General features: G+C 49.0%; 1 protein-coding gene across 6 annotated transcripts in view; it reads right to left on the bottom strand.

Annotated features, from left to right (window-relative positions):
• Positions 1-4,069: 4,069 nt before the first annotated feature.
• Positions 4,070-27,915, bottom strand: part of CPA5 (carboxypeptidase A5) — a 54,291-nt gene continuing 30,445 nt past the window's right edge. Inside the window, exons 1-12 of one of the 6 annotated variants that reach the window (XM_059885522.1) lie at positions 25,708-26,437; positions 25,011-25,071; positions 24,326-24,515; positions 23,136-23,217; positions 22,015-22,149; positions 11,599-11,697; positions 10,923-11,024; positions 9,610-9,711; positions 9,153-9,263; positions 8,637-8,727; positions 5,201-5,400; positions 4,072-4,391 (exon numbers count right to left, since the gene is read on the bottom strand). In XM_059885522.1, coding sequence (XP_059741505.1) covers positions 4,095-4,391; positions 5,201-5,400; positions 8,637-8,727; positions 9,153-9,263; positions 9,610-9,711; positions 10,923-11,024; positions 11,599-11,697; positions 22,015-22,149; positions 23,136-23,217; positions 24,326-24,441 — 1,335 coding nt within the window. In that variant the 5' untranslated portion in view covers positions 24,442-24,515; positions 25,011-25,071; positions 25,708-26,437 and the 3' untranslated portion in view covers positions 4,072-4,094. 6 annotated transcript variants of the gene reach the window in all.

Below are 27,915 nucleotides of genomic sequence, written 5' to 3'. Positions count from 1 at the left end.
TGCCCTCTCAGAGAAGCTGCAGCAGAGTCTGCCGGCTGCCTTTCCAATATCCATACTCCCCTTCCTCCTTGCCAGCAGAGTTCCAAGTCTGGGGGGAGGGTCAGCAATGTGACCAGCTAGGAAGCAACTTTCCAGCCTCTCTTGCAGGTGGGCCTGGCCACCTGACTGTCCCAGCCAATAAGACGTACATTTAAGTTCATGGACAGTCACCTCAGCCCCTTACCCTTCCTGTCTGGAATTCAGTCATATGATGGCGACAGACTAGCGGTCAAGAGGATCGCAGAGCGGCAAAACAGAACAGGCCAGAGGGGTCAGGGTCCCCAACGCATCATGGACACACTGAACTAGCCCTGGACTGCCCACCTCAGGTGACTTGTTAAGAGAAACAAAACCTTCATCTGGTTAAGCCACAGTAAGATGGGTTTGGAGAAGGAAATGGCAACCCACTCCAGTACTCTTGCCTAGAGAATTTCGTGGACAGAAGAGCTTGGTGGGCTGCTGTCCACAGGGTCGCATAGAGTCAGACACGACTGAAGCGACTTAGCATGCATGTATGCATTAGAGAAGGCAATGGCAACCCACTCCAGTATTCTTGCCTGGAGAATCCCAGGGACAGGGGAGCCTGGTGGGCTGCCGTCTATGGGGTTGCACAGAGTTGAACACAACTGAAGCGACTTAGCAGCAGCAGCAGCAGCAGCAAGATGGGTTTCTGTCACCTATGCTAAACCCACACTAGGCGGAGGAGAAGAAACACCCCTTCAATACTGAGTACCTACTGTGTGCCTGACAGGAGCCGAGCGAGAGGGAATAACCCAGACATGGTCAGTACCCTCATAGGCTCTCAAATAGCAGTAGACAGAACCACAGATAAAGAAGTCAATTAGTATCACTGCTGTCAAAGAAATTAATCAGTTCAGTTTAGTCACTCAGTTGTGTCTGACTCTTTGCAACCCCATGGACTGCAGCACGCCAGGCCTCCCTGTCCATCACCAACTCCCGGAGTTTACCCAAAGAAATAAATAAGGTTTGAGAAAAGGAAATGATAGACCTACTTCTAGTGGGTGGTCTGAGAAGGACTAGTGAGGAAATTATACTGAAGGGGAAATCTTAAGGAGCGGGACACATGAAGGAAGACGAAGAGGACACAATATTGCAGATGAGGAGGAGCAACACGTGCAAGGCCTCTAGTTGGGAAGGAGCTGAAGGAACGGAGAGAAAACTGGAGAGGCTGGGCTGATGAATAAGGCATTAAAACAAAGGTGAGACATGGCTGGCCACCTCGCAGGGCCAGCCAAGCAATACCTTGGGTGGGTTTTAAGTCACTGAAGGATTTTTAAGGGGAAAGTTACCTTTTAAGAAGACCACCCTCTGGAAAGCCGTTTCAGCTTCAACTTCAGAGGGCCTGTTGGCTGCACAGAGATCTTGCCAACGTGGCTGTGAGAATGAGTTCCTGGCCCTGGTCCTGAAGAGCTTCGAGCATGACTAGGGTGACCTGCAGGCCTGTCCCAGGCCTGCCACTCAGTAGCTGTGTGCCTTTTAAAAGCCAACGTCCAGTCTGAGTCTGAGCTTCCTCTTCTGGAAAATGAAAGACAGTACTAGCCTACCTCTTGGAGATGTGAGGAGGCAATGGGTTGAATCCCTGGAAACATTCCTAGTGTGTAGTGTGTGCCAGAAGACAGTTGATTATTTTCACGGTTACTGGGAAGCCCATCAGAGTCCATATCTGCAGCCTCTAGGACAGTGCTTCTCTGACTAGGCTTTAGCATCACCTGGGTCCCCTCCTCAGAGATCCTGATTCAGGAGGGCTGGGGTGGCCGGAGAACCTGCCGTTCCAACAAGCTCCCAGGTGATGCTGATCCTTGTGGTCTGCAGACTACGCTGCACTGGGCTAGGGTCAAGGCAGCCCCTGGGAATATTCTGGAGAAGGGTGACTGGCTCCCCAGTGTTGTAGCCACCTTCGGCCCTAATAGCAGCAGAGAGTAGGAGGCCCAAAGCCCCAGGAGTCCCTGGGAGACTTGAACATGTTCCTTCAAGTCAGGGGAGTCAGGGGAGCAGGGATCAGAGGTCCTCAGCCTTTAAGAAACCTCAGATCTTCTGGGCAAGATGGTAAAAAGGTGAATTTGGGGGCCCACCCCAGAGAGTCTGTTTCAGTCTGGGGGTGGAATCTAGCCACCTTTATGTTAAATGACTCCCTACAGATTCTGCCCTGGGCCACACTAAGACAAATGGTGACATGGTGGGTTTGGAGTTGGACAAACCCAAGTTCAGATCTCCAACTTTCCATCTGTGTGGCCTTTTATGACCTTTAAAACCTCTCCAAATCACGCTCTCCTTATCTGAGCTTATTAATGAGTCTATACACCAGGAATATCCTCCCCTCAAGGCTGAAATAAAAATATTTGTGCAAAGGGCATAAAAGTTATAATCACAGACTCCAGTGTGCAAAAGTATGACTTGCTTTATTTATCTATAGCTTATATTAACTTAGCCCACAGCCTCGGGTTTCTGTTAATAGCAGAAAAATTCAGCTTGGAAATTCTAGGCCGCTTCCAGCTTTGAAAAAAAAAAACACACAAAAACTCAAGTCTCTTTAGGGGAACTCTAGCCCGAGTCAGGACTCTTTCCTCCTCTGTCGCTGGCCTTTTTCCTGGAGATGATCTAGATATAGCTGGCCCTGGACACAGGCATGCCCACCATGCCATCATGGCCACTGGCTGCATGGCCCATCAGCTCAGCCTTCTTGCCTCTACCTTAGGCCTTCTCACATGCCAACCTTCTCATTTCTTTGCTCAAAGCTCTCAACAGCTGCATTACTGATGTGTACCCAGCCATATGGCTGCCTCTAACCACCTGTCCAGACCCCCTATCAGCCACTGTTAATCTTTGGCTCAGGCGCCATATTGGACATGGCCCGTACCTAGAGCTTTGTTCACCATTGATGCTCTCTTTCCACTAACTGGTCCAGCTTCTGTCTTCTTCTACAGGTTGGGTGGGAAGCAGAACTTGCTCTTATTCCCACCATACCCCCTTTTCTTCCCTGTCTGTAAAACCCTGCATTCTTTGTGTCCTGCAGGGGCTGACTCATGGGTACCCACAATTCTGGGGTTTTTTTCCACTTTTTATTTTATATTGGAGTTGTGAAAGTCTCAGTGGCACAGCAAAGTGACTCAGCCATACACATACATGTATCCATTCTCTGGTCCCCACAATCCTTTAGCAACAACAACAAAAGTCTGGCCCTTGTCAATGAAGGTCTTGCTTTCTGCCTCAGACTTACACAACCCCACTCAGCTCTCTAGTTGACCTCCTCTTCTTGGTGGTACCTGCTTGCCCCTGAAGGCAGGGCAAACAGACCCACTATCCCTGCTCCCTAGTGATGGGGTAACGCAAAAGGGACAAAGCAGCCTGAGGATGGTAGAAGGCAGCTCATCTGTGTCTTAGAGTCTCTCCTTGAGATAAAGTGCTTTCTTAGTAAATGGCCTTGCCTGGACTAACTTCTTAGTGCATGACGACTGTGGTGAGGAACAAGAGGATCTCTCTCTCTCTGGATGTACAGCGCTTTGCTATACTGGCTCTGACTGGCTGAAACTCTGCTCCCAAGACCAAGGGAGCATCTGAGGGTGCCCAGGAAGAGTAGGTCACAAACCAGTGACTTGTTCAGTTTTGTTATCCGGGTGACGAAACGGGGGACTCTGAACAGGTCACTCCAAAATGGGCAACTCCTCCCTACCCAGGATGGGAAATGTGGCAGGAAGAGGAGGTCACCTGTCTGTACCCACCTCTCACTCAGGGTGCCAGAAACGCCGCCCCTGGAGAGCCACTCCTTCAGATCAAACACTGCCCCTTCCAGGGTCCTCTTAACATTTAAGTGCCAAAGGGATGGTGTGGATATTAGTAGCTCCAAGAGTGTGTTATCTGTTTGGGGCCCCGAGACCATTATAAGAGGAGAAAAGGGAATGCCTGCTAGTCTTGCCTTTCTCCTGGGTACCTAGAAGGCCAAGAGGCATTTTCAAGGCCCCTGTACCTTCCTGAACCCAAAGGGGTGTCAGCCAGCACCAGAAGCTACCAAGCCTCTTCAAATTTGTTTTTATTTCCTAAGGAGTCAGGGCAGGGATGGGGAAGGGATCCATAACTTGGGTTTCAGGAGGAGCCCAGGCCTCGGAAAAGAAAACCACTCCTCTGGCTCTCCCCTCAGCAGTTCTGTCAGTAGGGATGATGCAGTGTGTGCTCCATGATGGTCCGAATGGCCATCCATGTCTCCTGGGCCGTGGGGATGATCTGCGTGGCTGGCAGCAGGAAGCCGTAGCGCCCCGTGTCCCGGAGCTCGAAGCTGAAGGAGTACTTGATGCCACTGTCATAGGCCCAGTCAACTGTGATCCCGCTGGCCACATCTGGGGACAAAAGGAAGAACAGGGTGTGGTCACAAGGTACAGAGGCTTCCTGCAAAGACAGTGTGCCTTGGAGACCAAACCCCCACCCATCCCAGACCACACCAAGCTTCCTGGCCCGGGCTTCAACCCGGGCCACACCCTGCTCACCCAGTGCATGCTCTGCTCTAGCAAAATGAAAGCTCCTGGAGGCCACCAGACTTGGGATATTTACGCCTACGGGGCATCGCAGTGAGCCAGCCGTCAGGAGCTGTGCACTAATTAACGCTTCAGAGAAGTGGGTGCTGGGTCTAGGTACCACCATTCACCCTCGTACTCAGATGTGGAAATCAACTCTGGCCCAGCCCCGCTGGATCTGTGGCACAGCCCTGTGGCCAACCAGGCCTGCCAGCCAGCAGAGCCTGCACCTGCCTGAGCCCAGGTGGATGTGGCGCCTGCAGCAGCAGCAGCCAGGGGACGGCTCACTCACAGAGGGTGGTACTGATGCTGCCATAAATGTACTCGATCCCATGAACCTCATACAGGGCCTGCACTGCATCCTTGGCAAGATGGTACTGCAAGATTCAATCCAGAGAGTGAGAGGCAGTGGGTCCCCACTCCCCCACACCCTCACCAGCTGCTGTGAACCAGGGACTTAGGAGTCTTGGAAGCTGAATGTGTAGATGGCTCTTGCGGGAAGGAAGCACAGCATCTCCAGCTGCGAACTTGATCACATGTGAGAACAAGCCTCTCACCCCCACCCTGCTCCCTACCAAAGGGCCAGCTGAGAGTCTGTGGGATGCCTCCCCCAAGCCCTAAGCAGCCAATCTCACCAACTCCTCCTGGTTTGAAACAGGCTCCAGAGAGTGGCCATAGGGGTACATGAGCATCTGAGAGTAGCTGTGGATGGAGATCAGAGCCTTGACGTTCCCATGGGACATGATAAAGTCCACGACGGCAGCCACTTCTGGCTCTGACTGAGGGGAGGGCCCATGGTAAGTCTCTGAGCAGGGGTTGTTGTTAGAACCGTTTCCTGGAAGTAGAATAAAGGCACCCACAGGGTTCAAATTCCCAGGCGTCGGAAAGACTCTCACAAATATTCTGTATTCCTCTCTAATCCTAGCCTTCTTTGCAGTTTGGTTGAGGTCATGTGGCTACTTTTGACCAACAAGAATGTGAGCAGTAATGATAGGTCACCTCTAGTTTGAGGCTAAGAGCAAGTATGACCTCTTGATACTCTCTTCTGTGTGGTTAAACCAACAACAACAAAACCCTCTAAACGGAGACGTGTCCTGGATCTCTCTGTCACCAATGGAAGACAGCTGTCAAGGAGGGTTACCTACCCACAGTGGACTTTACGTACGTGAAAAATAAAAGTTTTTACTGTGTTAGGCCGCTGAGACTTGGAGGGATGCTTGTTACTGCTGCATACCCTGGTCTAATACATCAGAGAAGTGTTGCCACACCACAACTCAGCAACTCTGTGGCCCTGCAGAGTGCTCCCTTAGCTTGTCCTTTGGTTAAGTCCTGACTGTGGTTCCATTAGAAAGTCAGGCCTGCCTCAGCAGTCGCCACTAGGTCTCCAGCCTGGCTTCCCCTATGAGCAGTGACCCCTGTGAGCTGACCCTTCTCTCCCGACCCTCCATTTCCATGGGGAAGGCTTGGGTCAGTTGAGTGCTCAGATATAGTGTCTGCACAAGCTGTGCCAACCCAAGGACAGCATGGACTTGGAGCTGGGGAAAGAGAGAACAGATCACCATAGTTGCCTAAGACTGCTCTGGGAAGCACAGATGCAAAAAACCCTTGAAAATTCTTCTGAATGGGGACCTAAGTTGGAAGGAGGGCAAAGAGTAACTGTTCCTCTACTTTAATTTGTTCCCATCTCCTACTAGATTCTTTGCTCCCCATCTCTTTTCTTCCTCTCTTGTTTTCCTCTCTTCCCCAGTGGCCAGTTGGTGGAGGGCTAGGCTGGGCTGGTCAAGATTTGGGGGTTAGGAACACATGAAAGGAGCATCCCAGGCCCTGCTCTCACTTCTCCTCCCTGAAATGACTGCACAGAAGCCCGGTCAGAAGCCAGGGGCTGCCCAACTTCTGAAGCCTCCTGAGGATGCCAGAGCATGCCCCTGACCCGCAGGGCAGTGAGTTGGCTGCAGACCTAGGTGGCTGCCCATGGACTGGTTCAGATGCTGTTCTAGGACTGCAGCAAACAGGTCCTCCCCAAGGGTACAGGTGAGGGCGGTATAGGTGGGAAGGATGATCTACAGATTACTCATTATGAGAAATCAAATTAAGGCAATAATAAAGTCATAAACAAAATCTTCCTGCCTGAGTCACTAACCAGATACTCGCTATTTCTGGCCACAGGCAGGCCCAGAGGCAATTCTGTCTCCTGGAAGCGCATCCCCTCTTGGTCTGCACGACCTCGCAGGGGGTGAGAACTGACCCTGGTTGGAAGGGGGTGTGCCTGCAGGGAGCAAAGGGGTAGGAGCAGCCTGGTGGGCTGGAGCTGGCCCAGCAACAGCGGCCCTGTTTGTTGTGTCTGCTGGGAGCTCCTGCACCTGCTGCACTTGATGAATGACAAGCAGCAACAGATGAGCGGAGCGGGGGAGGCTGCGAGCTTTGTCTGCGTTTGCAGCCCACGCACAGAGAGCGGTTCCCCTGCCAACGACCAGGTGGCTTTGCCCAAATATGGAGAAACACTTCAGGCCATTAGTTCTGGTTTGAGCTAAGCAGAATAAACTAATCTTCCCCTGACCAAATGGGAATTAGCTGCCTGCCTCTCTCTGACGTTCACAAAGTCCTCCGAGCCTGCCTGTTTCACAAGTACCTGCTAATGGGTTCATTAGCTATTTATTTTTCCTTCTCAAAAATGTAATTTGTAGGAAGGGGAACTGGCTGGAAGGACATGGTAAATTATTAAAAGCAGTAATCTTTGGGCAGTGGGATTATGGGAGCTTTTTGTCCCCTCTGGGCTTTTTTTTTTTCCCACTTTTTTTTCCACATTGTGTATATACTGATTTTTTCCCCCCTGTGGTGAAACCCACAAAAGATATTTTCTTTAAGAGGTAATTTGTCTTTCTTGTAGCCAGTCTGTCTCAGGGTAGATAGGCACTCACTTCAGCCAGTTCTAAGGGGCCCACGTGGATGCTTTCTTGGGACAAATGTCTGGTTATTTGGAGATGGAAATGCCTAATTTTACACAGCTGTGTTTCCTTACACACGCAGTTACAAGTACAACCCAGATTCTCAGGCGACCCCTACACTGTGGGCTGACTGGTTTTGCTCTGTAGACTTCAGAGCTATCCTTATTTTCACAGAACGGATTCAAAGAAGCCAGATTTTTGAAACAATGGGCATCTGGATCTAGAATGTTCTGCCTTGTTGGGTTAGCCAACAAACAGGTCTGCAGATCTGTTTTTCAATAGCACTGTCTCCTGCGGAGCTAAACTCTGACTCCTGGTATAGTGTGGCAGCCACATCTGGAGGCCAAGGGCTATGCCTATTCAACCCTCTGCTTTGGAGACTGTCCTGCTTAGACCCAGCGTCCCACCCATCAAGCTGCTGCGTTCGCAGGGTTCACATACTGGTCTCTGTTTCAGTTTCCCCGTGTGGTCCTTATGCCCCTGGCACGGCAAGAGAGATGATAAGGAAGAACACCAAGGGAACTCAGGAGGAAGCTGCCCACTCCTCCCTAGGGTCACAGGGCCCTGTGGATACACAACAGCCCAGGGTCATAAAGTAATTGGACGGAAAATAAAAGCCAGGCTTAAGTCAGTGTTGATGATAAGAAACTAGCTTATTCTATATTTAAACCTTTGTCCCGGCCTCCCCAGAGGGCAAAATTCGGGTCACAGTTCTCAGGGAATGAGTTTTGAGACCTTTTCTTGTGGCATGCTCCCTTCAAGGAAGGGCTAGAGATATTCAGGGGGCACCATAAATCCTGGGTTTTGAACAACAAGCAAGACTACTTTGAACCTCCTTAAGCCTTTCTCTGCCATATTTAGGATCTGATCCTTGCAGTTAGTCCCCATTCAAGGAGCTGTTTCCCACGAAGGCTTAGCATATGTATACATTTAACAGACATATGCAACCTCTCCCCATATATCACAGCCAATCCTAGGCATGTGCCCGCCTGTCCCTGCCATGACTCACTCGCATTAGCTAAGTGCTCTGCCTCCCCGGTTATGCGTCAACATAATCTGTGTGGGAGATGTGCCAAGGACCAAGTTCTCTCCAGCCCTGCCCCTGGGGTGCAGCAGACTGAGGTACCTCCAAAGCCTGACTTCCAGTTTCTGTTAAGATCCACACCAATGCAGAAGATTCCTGGTCTGGTGGACTTGTTCTTCCGCCACAAGCGGTTCTGAAAAAGTGCAAGGCAGGCGACTCATTCACTGAGCCCTTTCTGGGTGGGAGCCTCTGACATCCTAGGAAGCGGGTCTGGTGGGACAGGGAGGGACGAAAGGAAGCAATCTCTAGGGCAGGATGGGGCTGGCATACTGAGCCATGGCTGCAGATTAAATGCTTTGTGGTTAAAGCTGGGGTATGGCGAGAGGCTTGAGCACAGCCAAATAACAGTGGACTTCCCTGGGCAGTTGGAGGACAACATTTGCAGCCACAGCACCTGAGCAGCCCACCTGCCTCACGGAGACTCTGCAAGGAGCCACCAAAGGGTCTGTCCCCAGGGAACCTCAGCAGAGCATCCCAAAGCCACTGTGACCTTTCTTTCTTCCATTCCCCCCAGAGCTGACCCTGATCCCTAAGCCCCTCCCTCTTAGGTGGTCTCACCATACTGTGGGTATAAGCAAACCCATCGGGATTAGAGACAATCTCCAGGAAGATGTCCATGGCATTCAGTACATCTGTTACGATGCGGTCTTTGCTGTATTCACTGACAATCTGCAAGAAAGGGTTGAGTGGGTACAGACTGAGGGACAGGAGGCCCTGGCGGGCTCCCCTCCAGAGCAGAGCAGGATATCCATACAGCCACTGGCTACAGGCAGGGATGGCATCAGGTCATCAGGTTCATCCTTGTGCAGAACCGAAGGCTTGGATTTTCAACAACTAGAAGGTGGGGGCTCTGGGCTGCAAATGGCCAGAGCACGTGGCGGCTGTTCCACAGGGCAGGTGTGCAGAAAGCACCCCAAGTCAGATGAACCAAGTAAGTTTTCAACTGGAGGTGCCCTTAAATAGTTGAGCAGCTTCAACCCTCCACCTCATCCCAGCCCCCATGGTCCATGCTGACCTTCTTGGCAATCCAGACGCTAGTGGCATGGGTGATCCACTCCCGGGAATGGATTCCAGAATCAATCCAGATGGCCGGGCGCCGAGAACCTCCAGTGCTGAACTGGGGAAAAGCACCAGGCCCCACACAAGTTTGAACCACAACAGCTACAGGGCTGTCCCCAGACTGCCTAGAAGGAGGCCCCAGATTTATCTTCAGTGCCTGGGGTGGCTCCCTGTTCCTGAGAGGGGGGTCATATGTGCAGGTACATGTGTAGGAGCCCATGGAAAGTGCACACATGTGGGGACCTTGGCAACACAGTGATGCTCTTGCAGGGCAAAGTGATCTAGTCAGAAGCACAGAATTGCCCAGGTCTGCAAGTGTTTTAGACTAGTGCTTCTCAAACTTTCAAGGGCACGTGAATCCTCCAGGGATGTTACTAAAATTCAGATTCTGATGTAGTAGATCTGGAAGGTGAGGTTGGTAATTTCTAACAAACTCTCAGAAATGCTGCTCCTGTGGGTCCAGGGACCACCCTGAGTAGCAAGAGCTTAGACAACATTAAAGAGAGAACACAGGCAGCTCTTATGAGAAATCAAAGCAGGCACAGGTGAAGTCAAGTCCCACGTTAGCCGAGGCCAAATGACCCTTCAGAAGAGTCCCCCAGGGCACTTGTGAGGACAGCAGAGTCTGCCTTCCCTGAGAGCTGCGTGCCAAATGACTTGCATGCTCCACACTCTCGAGTGCCCTTCAGGGCACATACAAAGAACTGTTTTCCAGTATGCTTCACACTTCCACCGCTCCTGCCGCCTTCATGGCCAAGGGCACTGCTGCCGCCAAGCTTACTGGAACCCTGTTTCCAGTGGGCTCTGTGAAGGGCTAGAAGGTCTCCTCATAGACTCAGGCCTATCCATGGGGCTGCCTAAGCCAGAGGGCCTCAGTCATTTGTAAATGAGGCCTCTGTGTACCTCTCTTCCCATTGACCAGATGAAGCAGCTGAGTTAACAGGAAGAATGCTGATTCACTCACACTCACATCCCCAGTTCAAGGTGATGACTGCCATTCTGCAGTTCCATTTCCTTAACAAACCTCCCACCAGATTCCTGACCCAGGACCTGCCTGGTTCACTTCACTGCCGACTGTCCACACCTACAAGGGGTGGGTCCCTGAACACCACCATCCAAAGCTTGTGCATCACCTCAGGACAGGAGTGTACACATCCCTCTCCCCAAACGGACTGGCTGACTCCCACCCAGCCACAACCCCACACGAGCTCAGTCTTATGCCTGAGGCACTCACTGTACAGTCTGGTAGTCAACACTCCCAGCTTTTACCTTCAGAACAAGGATGGACCGATTTTCAAAGCTGTGGCCAATCTGAAGTTTTGAGACAACATCTGAATGCTCAGTTACAAAGGTGTCAATCCAGGTATAGATCTGGAAGGAATGAAGTTTCTCAGATGGGCAGTTAAGCAGGGAGGGAGCAAACCCCAGGGTCTCTCTGAATATTCTCATTCCCTGATCCTACCACCTTCTTTAATGCTTTCCCACCTCCCTTGAGGATCTAAAAGAACTGCAAAAATCAAAGACTACCCTCGGGTCTAAGGCAGGAGCTGTGGTCAGCCTGGATTCCCAGACTTTTCACCTCCGTGCAGTGCTATGCCTTTGCCTGGAAGAGCAGCACGTGCTGAGCCTACTCAGTCCCCTAGGGTTAGCCTGCAAGGCTCTCTCTGGTGGAAGTTTCTCTTACTTCCATTTTATTGACCCCTTCAATCCACTTACAGATCTCATAGTCCTTGCAGTGTTGTTTTTAGTCATCCTGCCCCTTTTAGATTCTAAGGTTCTTGAAGGCAGGATTATTTATCTCAGACATCAATAACTTTCTCCCAGTGTCTGCTCTACACTTTCTAGGCATCGGCTCACAGTCTCCTATAGCCCCAGAGCCCTGAGTCTGGACAACCCGAGGGTCCAAGAGGACAGCAGAGTCTAGAGCTTGATGGGGCAGACCCACCTCCTCCAGGGTGTGGTAAGAGGAGTAACTGAAGCTACTGGTGCTTCGCTCCAACCGGCGGGACTTCGCCATGGCTTCTCTCTCCTCGTCCAGCAGCACCTGGGAGGCAGAAGCACATACTGGAAGGGAAGGCGAGGCTGGGCCAGGCATGCCACTTCCGGGCCCTGCCTCAGCTGGCTGCACAAAGACAGCGTCGACACAGCAGAATGAGCCGCCATGAGTGTGAGCTGTGCAACAGGAGATGCCAGGTTGCGGGGTGATTCTTCTGCTTGGCAAGCTGGCATTCACCCTGCCTTCTCCCAAATGAGCATGGATGGGTCAAGGAGTCTGGAGAATGTGGTCCTAAGTCTGCCACTGCCACTAACTTGCTGTGGAACCTTAACCTTGGTTTCCTCAGCTTGAAAATCGGGACTTGCCTTGCCCATTTCAATAGGATAAAATGTAATAACAAATACCAAAGGGCTTTGGAAAAGATGCTCATGGGTGGCTGCCAACATTGCTTTTGCCCTCTGTGAACACTCTGTTGAGCAAAAGCCCAAGCTGAACTATGGACACTGACCCCTGGGAGAGCAGAGGGCTCACCTGGCCCACATCATGCACTCTACTCCAGGAAGTAGCCCTGACAGTTGACATCCAAGCCATTTGAAAAGCCTGTCCAAACCACTTTACCTAATGTGCCAATAGTCTTTCACTCACCACTTTAACTGCCTCTTAAACACAAGTACAGATGAGCCAAAGCAGCATCCTTACTTGAGTGGCAATTGGGAGCTGGCTCTCAGCCCTTCTGTGGTACTTCCCTCAAAGAGGGCAGTATAGTGCCTGAGTTGAATTGACCTCCCACATCATCCCGGGGCATTTTCCCCACTTTTGAAGTCAGTGAAATGGGCAGGTGCCCTTCATCCTAAATTCATACCCTTACATTGTCACCCAGGGATGAAGACACCCCAGGACTCAGCGATGACTACAGCATGGGAGGGGTCTGGGCCTCTTTGCAACAAAAGGGAAAGCCAAGGCCCTCAACCCAAAGTCACCCCGATTTGCCCCTCTGTGGTTGTTGCGTAGTCACTCAGTCATGTCTGACTCTTTGCGACCCCGTGGACTGAAGCCCACCATGCTTCTGGGTCCACAGGATTTCCCGGGCAAGAACAGTGGAGTGGGTTGCCATTTTCTTCTCCAGGGGAACTTCTACATCCAGGGATTGAACCTGTGTCTCCTGCAATGGCAGGCAGATTCTTTACCACTGAGTCACTGGGAAAGTCCGTGCACCTCTGGGTCACAAGTAAATCCTGATGATGCCTTGCTTCAGGCCAGGGCCTTTTAGTTTACCAAGCATCTTAATACTCATCATTCCAGTTAATCTTATGACCTGATGACAGGGCAAGAATTAACTATTCATGTTTTAGAGATAAATCAAATTAGAGAGATAAACAGACTTAACAGCAAAGCTAACAAGGGACAGAGATGAGATAAAAATCCAGATATCCTAGTTTCTAGCACTATGTCCCTTAAGGCCAGCTGGCTAGCAAAATTAAAGGCAAATAAGAATCACACACACACACACACACACACATACATCTATGTATCTGTGTGTGTGTGTATGTGTGTGTATGTGTATACATAGAGGGAGAAAGAGAAAGCACATGTATAAAATACTAACAACAGGTCAGAAGTCCATCATACTATTCTTATAATTTAAAAGTGCTTTAAAATAATGAAAAGGCAATACCCTAAGCATAGGAAAACAAGACAGTAAAATGCCAAAAAAATTTACCCAAATGCTAACATTATTGTTAGGATAGAAAGCTTGTGATTTTAAGCAATTTTTCCTTTTCTCTATTTTTACATTTTTCACAGCGTGCTCATATTACTTCAATAAGTAAAATCTTCTAAATGAATAAATACTAAAACAAAGGCAAAAATTCCCCAATGTCTAAAAATGAAGGAGCAGCCATTCATGGAGTCTCCAGTCCCAGGGCTAGAAGACAGCCCCTCTCCATCCCCCACTGCTGAGGCCGAGGTCACTGCCGGGTGACACTCTCACCCCACTCCCCCTGTCAACTTACTCACAATCCTCAAAGCACAAATTTAAAAATGGGAGTGGAAATCAAAGCTTGGGGGCTTATTTCTTTTTGAGCACCAACTACACATGTGGCATTTATAATTGTGATGTTTTCTAGCTAAACTGGCTGGGCTGGGGACGTTCCCACTTGGGCAAAGCAGGGATTGCTGGTTTGCAGAGAGATGGCTGGGGGAGCCCCAATCTTCACTGGCACAAGCACCATCCCGGGAAGTCCTAACAAAGGAAATTTGTCTTCTTCCCAGAAAATCGACGGAAATCTCAGCAGCCCCCATGACCGACGTGTGCCTGGCACCATGGGCCAGGCACAACCAGCTGCAGTGAGCAGCAGAAAGAGTAGGTCGGGCCGACGTACCTGGAGTCAAGGCCGGTTCTGTCCCATGCTGGTCCCACCACCATGAAGTTAAAGGACTAACATCCTAGGGGTGGAGATGGTGGGTGAAGATGGAGGAGAGAGAAGACAGGACTGGAGGACCCAGTTCTTCCTACACAGCCCAGGGACACCCACAGGAAGAGAGTTCACACAAGGTTGTCCTTTGTTCTACACAACAGCTTGGAGGCAAATGGGAAGTCGGCACCCAACTGCAAATAACTTTCCAAACACCCTCACAGCCTTGTGAATGGATGTGACACCCGCTTACAAATTGGAAATGCTCAGCCCTCACAGCTGGGCCCTGGATTCCAGGAACATGAATCTGTCCTGGCCTGAAAAATACACAGATGTTTGCTCCCTTCACAGGGCTGAGGGAAGGGAAGGAAGGGGACAGGAGATCTAAGAATGCAGTCTCGTCTCACCACAGCCCTGTCAGGCTTCTTGGAGAAAAAAACAGACTCAGAAGCAAGCCATTTGCCTCCTGGAAGCCATAACCTGACAGAAAAAGTAGTACCTTAGTGTAAATTAATTTATGACAGTTGTAAGGAAGGATGGGGACATTAAGAAGTGCACCTCCAAGATGGGGGGGGGGGGCAGACTGAGGGCCCCAAAGGTGAAGATGACACCTGAAAGGAATCTGCATTCACAGCTCTCTCCAACCGCAGACGTGAAATGGAAGCAGCTCCCGGAAGCGGTGGGTGGGGGACAGGAGACGGCTCTAACACAGCTCTGTGAAGAAGGCAGTCACTTCTCCTTACCCACCCCTGACCTCCTCTGCAGGCCTAACATCTGCAGTGGTAGCTGCATGGCTGGTAGCAACCACAGTCCATGCCTATGCTGGGATGTGGGGCTGGGAGGGTACAGATCTGGGGTTGTAAGAATGAACCCTTCGGAAGTCAAGACTGAACTGGGGCTTCACTATCCTAAAGGCAAAGTTAAAACACCATATGAACAACAGTGACACCCACTAAGGAGGCAGACGGCATAAGAGTAAAGAGTCCAGGGCCTGGAGTCAGGCTATCTCAGGTTAAATCCTTTGTTGTCACTGATGGGCAAATGACTAAGTTCTCTGTGCCTTGGTCTCCAAATTACAAATTTTTCTGAGCTTTCATAAAATGGAGGTCATGTTATCATGTACTTTCACACATACTTGAAGTGTTCTTGTGAGGATTAGAAGGGTGAATACATGTAAACTGCTTAGAACATTGCCTAGCACACAGTAAATGCCAGCTATGATGACGAGGGACAATAGGATAACAGTAACTCTCGAGGTGACTCCAGGACTCCGTGGTGGAATAGTCATTACAGGGCATGACCAGGAAACCTGGGTTCCTCCAGAAACCTGGTGTCTGCCGGACTTGGACAGTAAGTGGAGCATCAGTGGTCACTTGGGTGACCCTGCCCCTGCCCTCCGCAGGACCAACAGAGGGGCTGGCCCTTCTGTCCCTGTCTCCCCACCCCCTGGACCCTCCTCAACCCTCACCCCCAGGCAGCCAGCCTCTGCCTCTCCCTCAGGAGCTTGCCCATGATTCCTTCCTTTCCTCACCTATTCCTGTCCTCCTCTCCTCTTTAGAGCTGCCACCCACCCAGACCCCAGCCAACACAATTCCCACATTTTAATCTCTTCTGTTCAGCAGACTGGGCTTCCCAGGTGGTACTAGTGGTAAAGAATCCAGCTGCCAGTGCAGGAGAGATAAGAGACTCGGGTTTGATCCCTGGGTTGGGAAGATCCCCTGGAGGAGGGCATGGCAACCCACTCCAGTACTCTTGCCTGGAGAATCCCATGGACAGAGGTGGGCTACAGTCCATGAGGTCATCAAGAGTCAGACATGACTGAAGCGACTTAGCATGCACACACATTCAGCAGAGTAATGTCTGTGATGCACACACTGGGCACTAAAGACACAGCAGTCAACAAAACGAAACTGCCTGCCCTCATGCAGCCCTACAATCTGGTAGAGGAGACAGACGATAAACCAGACAAAGAAGTGAACCACAGAGGATATTAGAAGGCCGTAGGTGCCAAGAAGAAAAGTGAGGGAGGGAACTGGGGGAATGTGGGAGAAGGGCACAACTTAACATAAGGTGAAAAGTTGACATGTGAGTCAAGTTTTAAAAGCAGTGAGCCACATGCTGATATTTGCAGAATCAGCATTCCAGTAATATAGGGCCAGCAGTGCAAAGGCCCTGAGGTACGATCCTAGCCAAAGGCATTGAGGCAAGGGTAGCTCAGGCAAGCTGGAGGACTGTCAAGAAGGTGATGGTGCCTGGAGCAGAGTAAGCAAGAGTCAGCAGTGCAGGGCAGCACATGGATCATGTAGAGCCTTATAGCAGTTTTAAGGACTTTGGCTTTTACTGTGAATGAGGTGGGGAGACACAGAGGGTTTTAAGCAGAGGACTGATAAAACAGGACTTGCATACTGACTGCTGTGTTGAGAGTAGGCAATAAGGAGGCAAGGGTGCAATCATGGAGAACAGTTAGGAAACTACTAGAATAATCCAGGTGAGGGCTGATGGGGTATTGACCCATGGTGCTAGCATAGAATTTGCAAGATACATCTCTCTACATCTCACTATCAGAAGGGAGAACTGACAGGATTTGCTAATGGACTGTCTGTGGGACAGACCACCTGACCTGCCTCTTGAGAAACCTGTATGCAGGTCAGGAAGCAACAGTAGAACTGGACATGGAACAACAGACTGGTTCCAAATAGGGAAAGGATTATGTCAAGGCTGTATATTGTCACCCTGCTTATTTAACTTCTATGCAGAGTACATCATGAGAAACACTGTGCTGGATGAAGCACAAGCTGGAATCAAGATTGCTGGGAGAAATATAAAAAACTTCAGATATGCAGATGATACCACCCTTATGGCAGAAAGTGAAGAAGAACTAAAGAGCTTTTTGATGAAAGTGAAAGAGAATGAAAAAGTTGGCTTAAAGCTCAGCATTCAGAAAACAAAGATCATGGCATCAGGTCCCATCACTTGATTGCAAATAGATGGAGAAACAGTGGAAACAGTGACAGACTGTATTTTTTTGGGCTCCAAAATCACTACAGATGGTGACTGCAGCCATGAAATTAAAAGACGCTTACTCCTTGGAAGGAAAGTTATGACCAACCTAGATAGCATATTAAAAAGTAGAGACATTACCTTGCCAACAGAGGTCCATCTAGTCAAGGCTATGGTTTTTCCAGTGGTCATGTATGGATGTGAGAGTTGGACTGTGAAGAAAGCTGAGTGCCGAAGAACTGATGGTTTTGAACTGTGGTGTTGGAGAAGACCCTTGAGAGTCCCTTGGACTGCAAGTAGATCCAACCAGTCCATCCTAAAGATCAGTCCTGAATGTTCATTGGAAGGACTGATGTTGAAGCTGAAACTCCAATACTTTGGCCACCTGATGTGAAGAGCTGACTCATTGGAAAAGACCCTGATGCTGGGAAAGATTGAAGGCAAGAGGAGAAGGGGACAACAGAGGATGAGATGGTTGGATGGCATCACCGACTCAATGGACATGAGTTTGAGTGAACTCTGGGAGTTGGTGATGTACAGGGAAGCCTGGTGTGCTGCAGTCCATGGGGTCACCAAGAGTCGGACACGACCGAGTGACTAAACTGAACTGAAGAACTGTCTGGGGGATGTGAGAAAAAGAGTCAAGGATGACTCCAGGTTTCTTGTCTGAGGGACGAGAGGACAGCATTGCCATTTGCTGCACTGAGGGAGGCTGTGGAGGAGCAGGCCAGGGGAGCTGGGTTTGTACCTGTGAAGTCTGAGATGCCCATTAGACACCCAGGTAGAAATGCCAAGTAGATGGTCAGAGATGTGAGCCTTCAGTTCAATTCGGATATGAGAGGCTGGCTGGAGCTACCAACATGGGAGTGCTCAGGAGGTGGAAGGTATTCAATTCCATGATCCTGGATGAGGGGACAGAGAAGAGGTCGAAGGACAGAGCTGGGAAACAGGAGAACAATGTGCAGAGAAGCAGCCAGGAAGATGGGACCACCCAGGAGAGTGCGATGTCCTGGAAGTCCAGAGAGGAGAGGGTGATGGGTCAGGCTACAAGCTGGAAGCACGATGCACACTCAGAGCTGACTGCTGAGGGAACCTGGGAGCTGTGTGTGACGCTGTGTATGACAACGAGGGTGAAGGTAGCGGTGGACAGTTTACCCAAAAAGAGGGATGAAGATGGCATGTAGAGTCAACATTTCCTGGAGTTCTGGTCTTAGAATAAGAGGAGAAGTGGGGTGATAGCTGGAGGTTGGGGGAAGGGATCAAGAGAGGACCTTTTTAAGATGAGAGAAATAACTCTATATTTGTATGCTAATGGGAATGATCCAGGAGAGAGGGGAAAATTGGCCAAGCAGTATTTACACTAAATTGTATTTTACTCTAGAGCGTGCTCGGAGCATGGGCGATTTTTGTTTTCTCCTTTGTGCTTTCCCTTATTTTCCGAATTATCTACCATGAATATTTATTAATTTTGTAATCAGAAAAAAAGCCATTAAAATCCACAGAGCTGATTGCTCAAGTGAAGCCTTTCCATGGTGACTCATCCCAGGGAAAAAAAAAAAAAGGAAAAAAACCAAAGGGCCAAAAAGAATGAGGAGGTGAAGAAAAATTAAATGCAAATAGAGCTCACTCAAAATCAGATAATTTCTTTCCTGGCCCACTGCAATTTCCTCACTACCCTCCTGCCTGTCAGTCTCTCCCTGCTCCTGTCCCCAACTCAACACTGTCAACATTGTCACTGTCAGAAGGATTTTTCTTAAATGCAAATCTGATCATGTCAGAGCCCTCCAAAGGCTCCCCCACGGTTTTCGGGATTTTCTCTCAACCTTTTCACCTGGTGGAGGGTGCCCTTTGTGCTCTGGTCTGGCCTCATTGCCAATCATGGGCCCCTTCCCCTCCCCGGCCCTCCCTTCTCCTGCTCTTCAGCCACACCGTAATTGCCGCCTTCTCAGAGCCTCAGAGCGACCATGCAGTGCCTCTTGTACTCGCTCCCATAGCAACCTGCTCCACTCCATCAGCGCATCATCCACTCCATTGTAATCACTGATTTACTCCCCTCCGCTTCCCCACCCCCACAGCACTCCAGCTCCCCTGGATACAGGGACTGGATTTCTTTATCTTTGTTTTTCCAGTACCTTGCCTAATACCCAGCACACAGTTGGCATCTCTGTGTCTGTGGGCGGAAAGAATGAGTCCGCCTAGTTTATCTCAAGCATCTTTCTGATCACAAGACAGGAGGGAGTAGGGGGCACTTCCCTTCCTCAAAAATCTCCAGTATCTCTGGCCAAGGTGAAAGCTGGGATCAGGGTTTTTCACACTTTCTCTCAGCCTGGTACTAACCAGCAAACACACCCTCTTTCCTTTCCTTCTCACAACCATTAAGTGAGGCAACATTTACTAGTGCTGTGCTGTGCTTAGTCACTCAGTCATATCCGACTCTTTGCAACCCCATGGACTGTAGTCCACCAGGCTCCTCTATCTATGGGATTGTCCAGGTAAGAATACTGGAGTGGGTTGCCAGGCACTCCTCCAGGGGATCTTCCCAACCCAGGGATTGGACCCAGGTCTCCCACATTGCAGGCAGATTCTTTACTGTCTGAGCCACCAGAGAAGCCCAAGAAAACTGGAGTGGGTAGCCTATCCCTTCTTCAAGGGATCTTCCCGACCCAGGAATCGAACCGGGGTCTCCTGCATTGCAAGAGGATTCTTTTCAGCTGAGCTACAAGGGCAGCCATTTACTAAGTCCTACCTAAATGGCAGGCCCTATGGTAGACGCTGGGGTATAAAGACAGATAAGGCAAATGATTCTATACCTTGAGGGGCTTGGGGAGGGGACTCTTGAGACAAAGACCAATATATTAATCAGGTCTCTCTGAGCAATTCATTCAGCACACAGTTACTGAGGGTCCCGTGCAGGAGACGCTATGCCAAACACTGGGGTGAGAAGATCCAGAAGACAGAAAGCTAGCAGTCCTGTGCATCAATAACTAAAACATGAGACTGCCGGCCAGCAACCTGAGGGGTGCAAAGCCCTTCCCTTCTGTTAACGCCTCTGAGTTTCCCTCCTCATGGACACCTTCCCCCATCATCACCACAAATCAACTCAACACAGCAGTCTCCCCCCAGCCCCAGCTTCCTGGAAGCCAAAATGTGATCTCAAGTACGACAATCAGAGCTTGATGCATTGCAGACAGAGCAAGTTGCTGGTGAAAATCCTGCCTGACTGGGTTAGCACCCAGAGTCCAGGGCATTCTACTGAGAGGCAGTAAAAAGCTCCCCTTTCCCTATCCTTAAAGGGAATCCAGGGCGGGGGGTGACAGGAGAGGACAGCCCCAGAGGAGCCAATGATTCAGGGAGACTCCCAGGTGCCTCTGGGGCCACTCCTGATACACGAATCAACAGAAAGAGTTTAGAGACCTCTTCATATCTGTTTGCCAAATACTGCAGAGTCTCCAGGGCAGGGCAGATGCATGGAAATGAAAACTTTTAAATGCAGGCACAGGTGAGAAATGAGGATTGAGCACTGAATTTTTTGATGTGGTAGCCTCTATTGTCTATGCGAGTTTCCCCATTTTTGTTTGTGGGGGATTTAATTGGACAAAGAGCCTACTCCCAGATGTTAAGCAGGAAACAGATGTGCCTGAGGAGGAGGAAAGGTCTTTGAATGGACCACAGTGCCCCAGCCCTGTCCTTGCATGAAAAGGAATGCACCTAATGCGTTTATCGCCTGGCAGGCGGAGAGTGTGTGCACTCCGGGGACTGTGTGTTCCCACACTCAGAGCCCGTAGAGGAGACTAGCGGCAGCACGACATGGCTGGGCAGGAACCTGTGTGTATACAAATCTACAGGTACACAGCAGCATTTGCAGAGGGCTGCAGCCAGAGAAGTCTAACCCAGTGGTGCCCCAAAAGAATCATTTTAGGAAAGAGGCTCCTTGAGGGTATTCTGGAAGACAGATCAATTAAAACAGAATTTCATGATGTTCAGAAAAGATGCCATTAAGATGCAGCAACGAGTGAGGGTGGGGAGAGAATGGGGTGCCTGGAATGAAGTCTCCCTTCGCCCTAACCAAGGGCAGGTCTGTAGTCACTTCTCCCAGAGCTGTTTTTCTGGGAGAGTCCTGCCCAGGAGAGACGCCTGGTACTGAGAGCCAGCATTGGAGGCGACAGGAAGGAAACCACAGCAGGGTTCACAGGAGCGGCTTCGCTCACCTCTTCCTGCTTCTCTGGAGTGAAGGAATTCCCTGCTATCGAACGGGTGAGACACACAGGGACAGGAAGGAACAGTCAGAAACGCAAAGGGAGCCGTCCAGAAGAGCCCTCCCTGCCCTCAATGCCCAGGAGACAGCTGAGCTGCCCCCTCCTGTCTCCCTTCTCCCTGTCTTCTCCTTTGCCACGAACTATAGATTCCTCCATAAGAGAACTCTTAAAAACACAACAAATTAGTGAATATAACAAAAGAGAAGCAGACTCACAGATCTAGAGAATAAACTGGTGGTTAGCTGGTGCGGTGCAAAGGGGCAAGACAGAGGCAGAAGAGTGGGGAGTATAGACTGTGAGTGTAAGATAGGCCCTGTGATGTAGGGTACAAGGAATACAGCCAATAAGTTTTGTAATAACTCTAAGTGGAAAGCAACCTTTAAAACTATATAAAGTTAAAAAAATTTTTTTTCATTGAAGAGGACTCCACAAGCTACCCTGACCTGTGAATTATGAACTCTTTCTTGGATTTTTCTTACATTTAAATTTTTTAGAAAGATCTTTCTTAGATTTAAATTTTCTTTGACTAGTGTGAGGTTTCATTCCTTTCCTGGAAGGTTCACAAAAATGCAGATGAAACTCCAGAAAGAAAACATCCACTTTAACCTTGGGTATTTTTTCTCCAGGTCGGGCCCAAACCTGCAAGGGATGTGAAGATGAGACCCCCCAACCTCAGTGTTGGGGCAGGACCTCACCTGGATGTCCTTTATCATGATGTTGTAAGCAAGGCCGTGAGACTCCAGGTAAGCTTTGATGTCTTTCAATTCAGAGAAGGGAACCCTCATGTCCACAGGGAGGCTGGGCCTGGCTGGGCCGCGCCAGAAGTCCACCTTAGTCACAAAGGAGAAAAAAACAATAGGCAAGTGTACCAAACATCCTGCAGGCACCTACAGAACCGATGATCTTCTCTTATACAGTTGAAAGGGCCCCGGTTCCAAAATGAAACCCTTAAGGCAGAGCAGAAAGACGGAGACAAACAAAATCCCCAGGTCATGGAGTTTCCTTCCCTAATACTAAGCACCTTTGTCTCCCAGCCTCACTCACTCCATGTAACTTCACCCAGATCCAAAGAGCCCACAATAGTTTTCTAAAGGTGAGACAGCGTATCATCTGGGACATTCACGTGGTCAAGAACACTGGGGAGAAAAGGGAGACATCACTGCCCCCAAGCCCCAAAGGGGTAGGAGAGGCCCGATCCGGAGCCCTGTGCTGTCCGATTTTCATTTTGTAAAATGGAGAGAATTATTGTAAAGTGTTCTGAGTCCTGGTTGATAGGGGCACTCACACAAATAGGATGGTGGGCTTTGGGGCACATCCAGAAATATCTGGTTGTTTCAACAGCCCTCAGACCAAACCCTTCTATATTGAAGAAAATGTCTTGCCCAGTGGAATACTTGTGGAGGACACACGTTCTCAGAAACCAGGGCTCGGGCTGAGGGACAAGCCCAAATAAAACAGGTTTGCCAAGCTAAGCCACTTCAGTTGGGAAGCAGATGTGTCCAGTGCGTGCGGCATGGCTTCCCACCCAGAGACTCATGCACCTCTCGCGTGGCTTTAGGACCTTCCAGCCGTTTTCAGAGCAGCCCTCCGTTACAGGGCAGAGGGGAAAGCCAAGCAGGGCTGCCCCACCTTCTGGGCCAGTGTTCCCAGCCTCTCCTGAAGAGAAGCCGCGCTTGATTCTCCCCCTATGCTGTCATCTCCGGCAGGCATACCCAGAGGGCCAGGTCTGGGGTGGAGGGAACGGGACAGGGAGCCGAGGGTGCAGGCCGCTGTGAGGGAGGAGAGGACATGGCCCCAAGCCCCGCGGATTCCTCACCTTCTGGGGCTTCAGGCCCTCCAGATCCCTGAGAAGTGAAAGCTGCTTCTCATTTTTAGCCAGGATTCGAAGAACCTGGTCACTGGAAAGACACAGAGGAGACCGAGGGAGCTTCTCGGAGGGGTTCCTCAAAGGCTGTGCAGCCTGGAGGACGCAGAGTGGAAAAGAGAACCTGGCAGGATAGCTGGGAGGCGAGAGGACCCCTGGGCAGAAGGACCTGCGGCTCTGGGAAGCTCCAAACTCCTTTAATCTGAGGCCAAGGGGTCTCTCCAGATCCAAAGATAGACCACCGGGGGACTCCATAAAGCCTGTCAGTTCTGCTGATGAACCCACTGCCCAGACAGGGGAAACAGGACGGATAAGTGGTGGAGAAGGGAGGAAGAAAAAAGAGGAATGAAGGAGAGAAAGGGATAGATACAGGGAGTCGAGGTACCGATAGTGGCCCCATGCACTCTTTATACAAGGATCCAGGCCATGTCTGCCCCAACCCCACTGCCTTCTCTCAAGAGCTGGAGGACATGGAAGAGATGAATCTCACCCTACCTCACAGGGGGAAGCTGAGCCCCTCCCCATCCCCCTGGAGGGGTGGGAGCCGGGGCAACTGAGCAGCCTATAGTGTAGCCTTTGGGGTCTGAGCCAGGATGGCCATGGCTCCCTCCCTGGCCGGCTCTGATACCCTGGATGATGAACCCCCCTCTCTAAGCTTGCGTTTCCTCTTCTCCACTATGGAAATACTATGGAGTGCTCACTTTGCGGGGCCTTTGGAAGGCTGACAAATCATGTCTGTAGAGGGCCTGGTATGTAATACTCATACTTAATTTTACTCAAAGGAGGACAATACCACACCCACACATTAGGAACACAGTCTTTGGGGGGTTATGACTTTTTTAAGAATCAGAGGAAAGTTATGAACACTGGAGAAAAGTAGATACACAAAATTTTACACACGGTTTCAGGGGATTCTTGGATTCTTGGGATTCATGCAGACTAAGAACTCTAGATTTGGGGAGGAATAATAAGACACTTGCGCGTCCTGCCCTCACATGCAAAATTGGGAGGTGAAGGAGTAAGAAGTGGGTTCAGGATGGGAAATGAAATCCTGAATCCCTCTGCCCTGATCAGGTCCCACTGGGCCACCAAGTCACCCAACTCCTGGCAATCCTCTCTCCCACTAAGGAGCAGCCACTCACCCTGTGAAATTCATCTGGCCCAAAGCTGCTGCCAGGATAAAGCTGCAGACGAGGAGTGTCCGCCTGCCCACAGGGTACAACCTGCGAATCACGCCTCCTCCAGGGGAACTCTGCATGCTTCTTCCTCCAGGCGAACTTCAGGGGTTTTCCTCGCACACAGGCATGGCCAGGCCTCAGGACAGCAGAGCACCTAAAAGCCAGCAGGCCCGGCGGACGACGTGCGTTAGGCTCTCTCTGGGACTCCCACGCCAGGCCTTCCAGAGGTGGGGCGTCCCTCCCCACTTCTAGGTGAGTCCTCTCCTGGGAAGGTGTGGGGGGCAGGGGTAGGGAAAGAGGAAGTCAAGGCCTTTAGCTGTTTTCCTTCCCAGAGGTTTACTGGGCTAGCCTCTCGTGAATATGGAATCCTCCATCTCCAGAGAAAGGCTGAGAGAAGCCATAGGCCCAAAGAAATCACTCCTTTCCAGTCTCCTGCTAATCTTGTCTTTGTGCTCCTTCTCCCTCCCCATCCACTCACACATATGATCCTTGAACATAAGGGTGTGGACGCCATTGAAACAACACCAGGTTTAGACACAGAGCTGGGTACTCACTTCCTGTCTAAAAGATCCGGGGCAACTGACCTAGTCTCTCTAAGTCTCAATTTACTCATCAGTCAAATAGGGTTAATAATATCTCCCCTCCCTACCTCACAGGGTTTTCTGGGGGATATTAGATGAGACAACTTGGGTGAATTGGCTTGGCAAAGCCTGCAAAATAGAATGTCTTATTATCTCAAAGCATTAGCTCTTAGTCACAGCTGCATCTTAGGTCAGGACTCTAGCTGCAGTGGAGAGAAGGGGAGAGAAGAAAATGGAGCGAGGAACAAAGGAAATGTCTATTCTATGAGAAGGAATTCAGTGAAGGGTCCCTTTTCGCTGTGTTCAGGTGGTCACCATTATGCCAGGATAGGTAGTGCATTTTCTACTTAGACATGAAGGTCACTGCAGTCATTATTATAGTTCTCAACAGAGAGCAGAGTCAATTTCTCAGTCTGCTGAAGCCCCACACAGCCCCCTTTATGGTCTGGGAACAGTATGAATAAAGCAGAGTCCAGCATACAAAGCAGTCATATTAGAAGGAGAAAGTGAAAGATGATGCCTGAATGGTAAATGATGAATCTAACAGAAAATCCGCAGGAGGTGGAGGAAAGGCAGAGACTAAATCCAACAAAGTTGTTCAGCAGAGGACGTCAACAAAAGGCCACTTAACTGTCACCGGCGATTCTCAGAAGCCCCCCTCCCCATCCATGCTTTCCCAGAATGGCCAATTAACCGGCCATGTGTGCAGAGAGGAGAGCTCTTTTATTGAGAGAATGCCCTGCTCCCACACCCCGCCGGACCTACTCCATTATCTCGCAGTTCAGCTGTTCAGACAGGCCAAACTCTCCTAGAACCCTGGCTTTGAGAACTCTCAGACTGAAACATTAGCAAAGAGTTTAAGGACCTAGAAAAGAAAGCAATTAGGCTTTCTACTCAAGTAACATTCAGCGTCAGTAGAAATTTGGAATAAAAGAATATACTAGTAAACAATAGCTCAGGAATTTAAAAGAAAAGCAGTGGGATGGTACTAGTCACCCAAAGTACCCAGCATCTTCTTGTTCAAAAGCATCATTATAAGTCACTAATAATAAGACAACCCCTGCACTTGCTTTCGGGGTGGGGAAAGAGACAGAGATAGATCGAGAGCAAGAGCAAAAGAGAGACAGAGGCACAATTAAGAATTCTTGAGAATTCTACGGCAGCACATGCAATAGAACTTTCTGTGATAATGGAAATGTTCTACGTCTGCAGTATCCAATAGGATAACCACCAGTGGCTAGCATGACTGAGGAATTTCAGTTTTTAATTAGCTTTAGTTGATTTAAATAATTTAAATGGCCACATGTGGCTAATGAGTGCCGTATTATAAGACGGCACAGTTCTGTGGGAATTCACCAGCCCTAAGTACTGACTCCATGGCTGGATCTGAAGCAGACACACACAGCTGTGTTTAATACCTAACACCCGCTTCTCACTCAAAATTAATTACTCATTAATTAATTTTTATTTGTAGACATTAGTTAGACATTAGATAATGTCTAATTAAGTAGACACTATTTACTCAGTAGATGCTTACTGAATACCTACTATGGGCCAAGCACTTGCTAAGGTGTGGAAATAAAATACAGTAATACAGATCTGGCCCTTAGGTTTCTATTGGGGTAAGTAGACAACTGAAAGAGCATACAAATAAATGTGAAAATATAGCTGATGTATGTGTTACAAGGGGAAGGTACAATGTGCCAGAAGGACAGGTAACATAGATTCCATATAGACTGAAGATGCAGGGAGACTTACTCTAAAGAAGTTGTTAAAAGGACTTTCACCTCCTGCCATATACCTGACCAATCCTGCCCAAATTAAATTAGTAAAACGCTAGATAAAATATTTTTAATACAACTTTTCTTAATGCCTTACTGGGTTGGCATAAGAGTAAGAATCCACAGATCCCAAAAGAAGTAAAAGCAAGACCCATGAGAGGTAAGCAAACTTTTCCCATGATGAGTAGAGGTCTTTCAACTCTGTTCTTGATCTTCCTTCTTAGAAGAATATACCTTGTATCTAGGGTCATTTTCCTCCTACTTGAAGTATATATTTAAATGTTTCCTTCAGTGAAAAAAAAAAAAAAAGCTCTTTGTTTTTATTTGTTTGAAAATTCTTTATTTGCTTTAATTCTTGAAAGAATCTCACTGAGTATAAATGCTAGGTTGATTATTGTTTTTCTCTCAACACATTGAAAACAGTATCCCCCAGTCTTCTAGCTTCCACTTTCACAGTTAAAAGGTAATCAATTAGTCTATTTACTGTTCTTTAGTATGTGATCTTACCTTTGGTTGCTTTGAAGACCTCTTTGTCTTTGATGTTCTGCAGTTTTATCTTCATGTATTCTTCGGATACACAATAATGTGTCTAGGTACAAATTTCTTTTGGTTTATCCCGCTTGAGATTGGATTTCTGTACCTGGGGATAGCTATCTTTCCACTATTCTCATAAATTTTTCAGTCATTATATTTTTTAACATTGGCTTTTACCCAATCTATTACCTTCTGTAATTTTATTAGGTATATGTTTTGTGCTCTCATTCTATCCTTTAAGATGTAGTCTTTCTATCATATTTCTATTTCATTGTCTCTCTGGGCTCCAATCTGGATAATTTACTTACGTTGAATATTGTTTCTTTAGTCCAGTTAACTGATTCTCTCATCAGCTGAGCTTAATCTGTAATTTAATCAATCTGCTAGATTTTTAACTTTCAATTTATATAGTTCATCAATTCTGAAACAACTTTTCTCTCAGATTTAAACACCCTGCAATCCAGGAGCATCTTATAATCAGTGGCATCTTGAATGATAACTGGCAGTGTTTTTGATGGCCCATAAAATTATGCTGCATCTTACAATCTTATTTTATAGTCAACACAATATGGTATTTCTTTTTCATTTTTTGGAAGTTCTATTTGATTCTTTTTGAGCCCAAAAGACTTGCAATTATTATCTATTTTAGAACCTCTTG

Source organism: Bos taurus, chromosome 4 (assembly GCF_002263795.3).
Source record: "Bos taurus isolate L1 Dominette 01449 registration number 42190680 breed Hereford chromosome 4, ARS-UCD2.0, whole genome shotgun sequence".
NCBI lineage: Eukaryota > Metazoa > Chordata > Mammalia > Artiodactyla > Bovidae > Bos > Bos taurus.
This window is presented reverse-complemented; position numbering and strand designations above follow the sequence as displayed.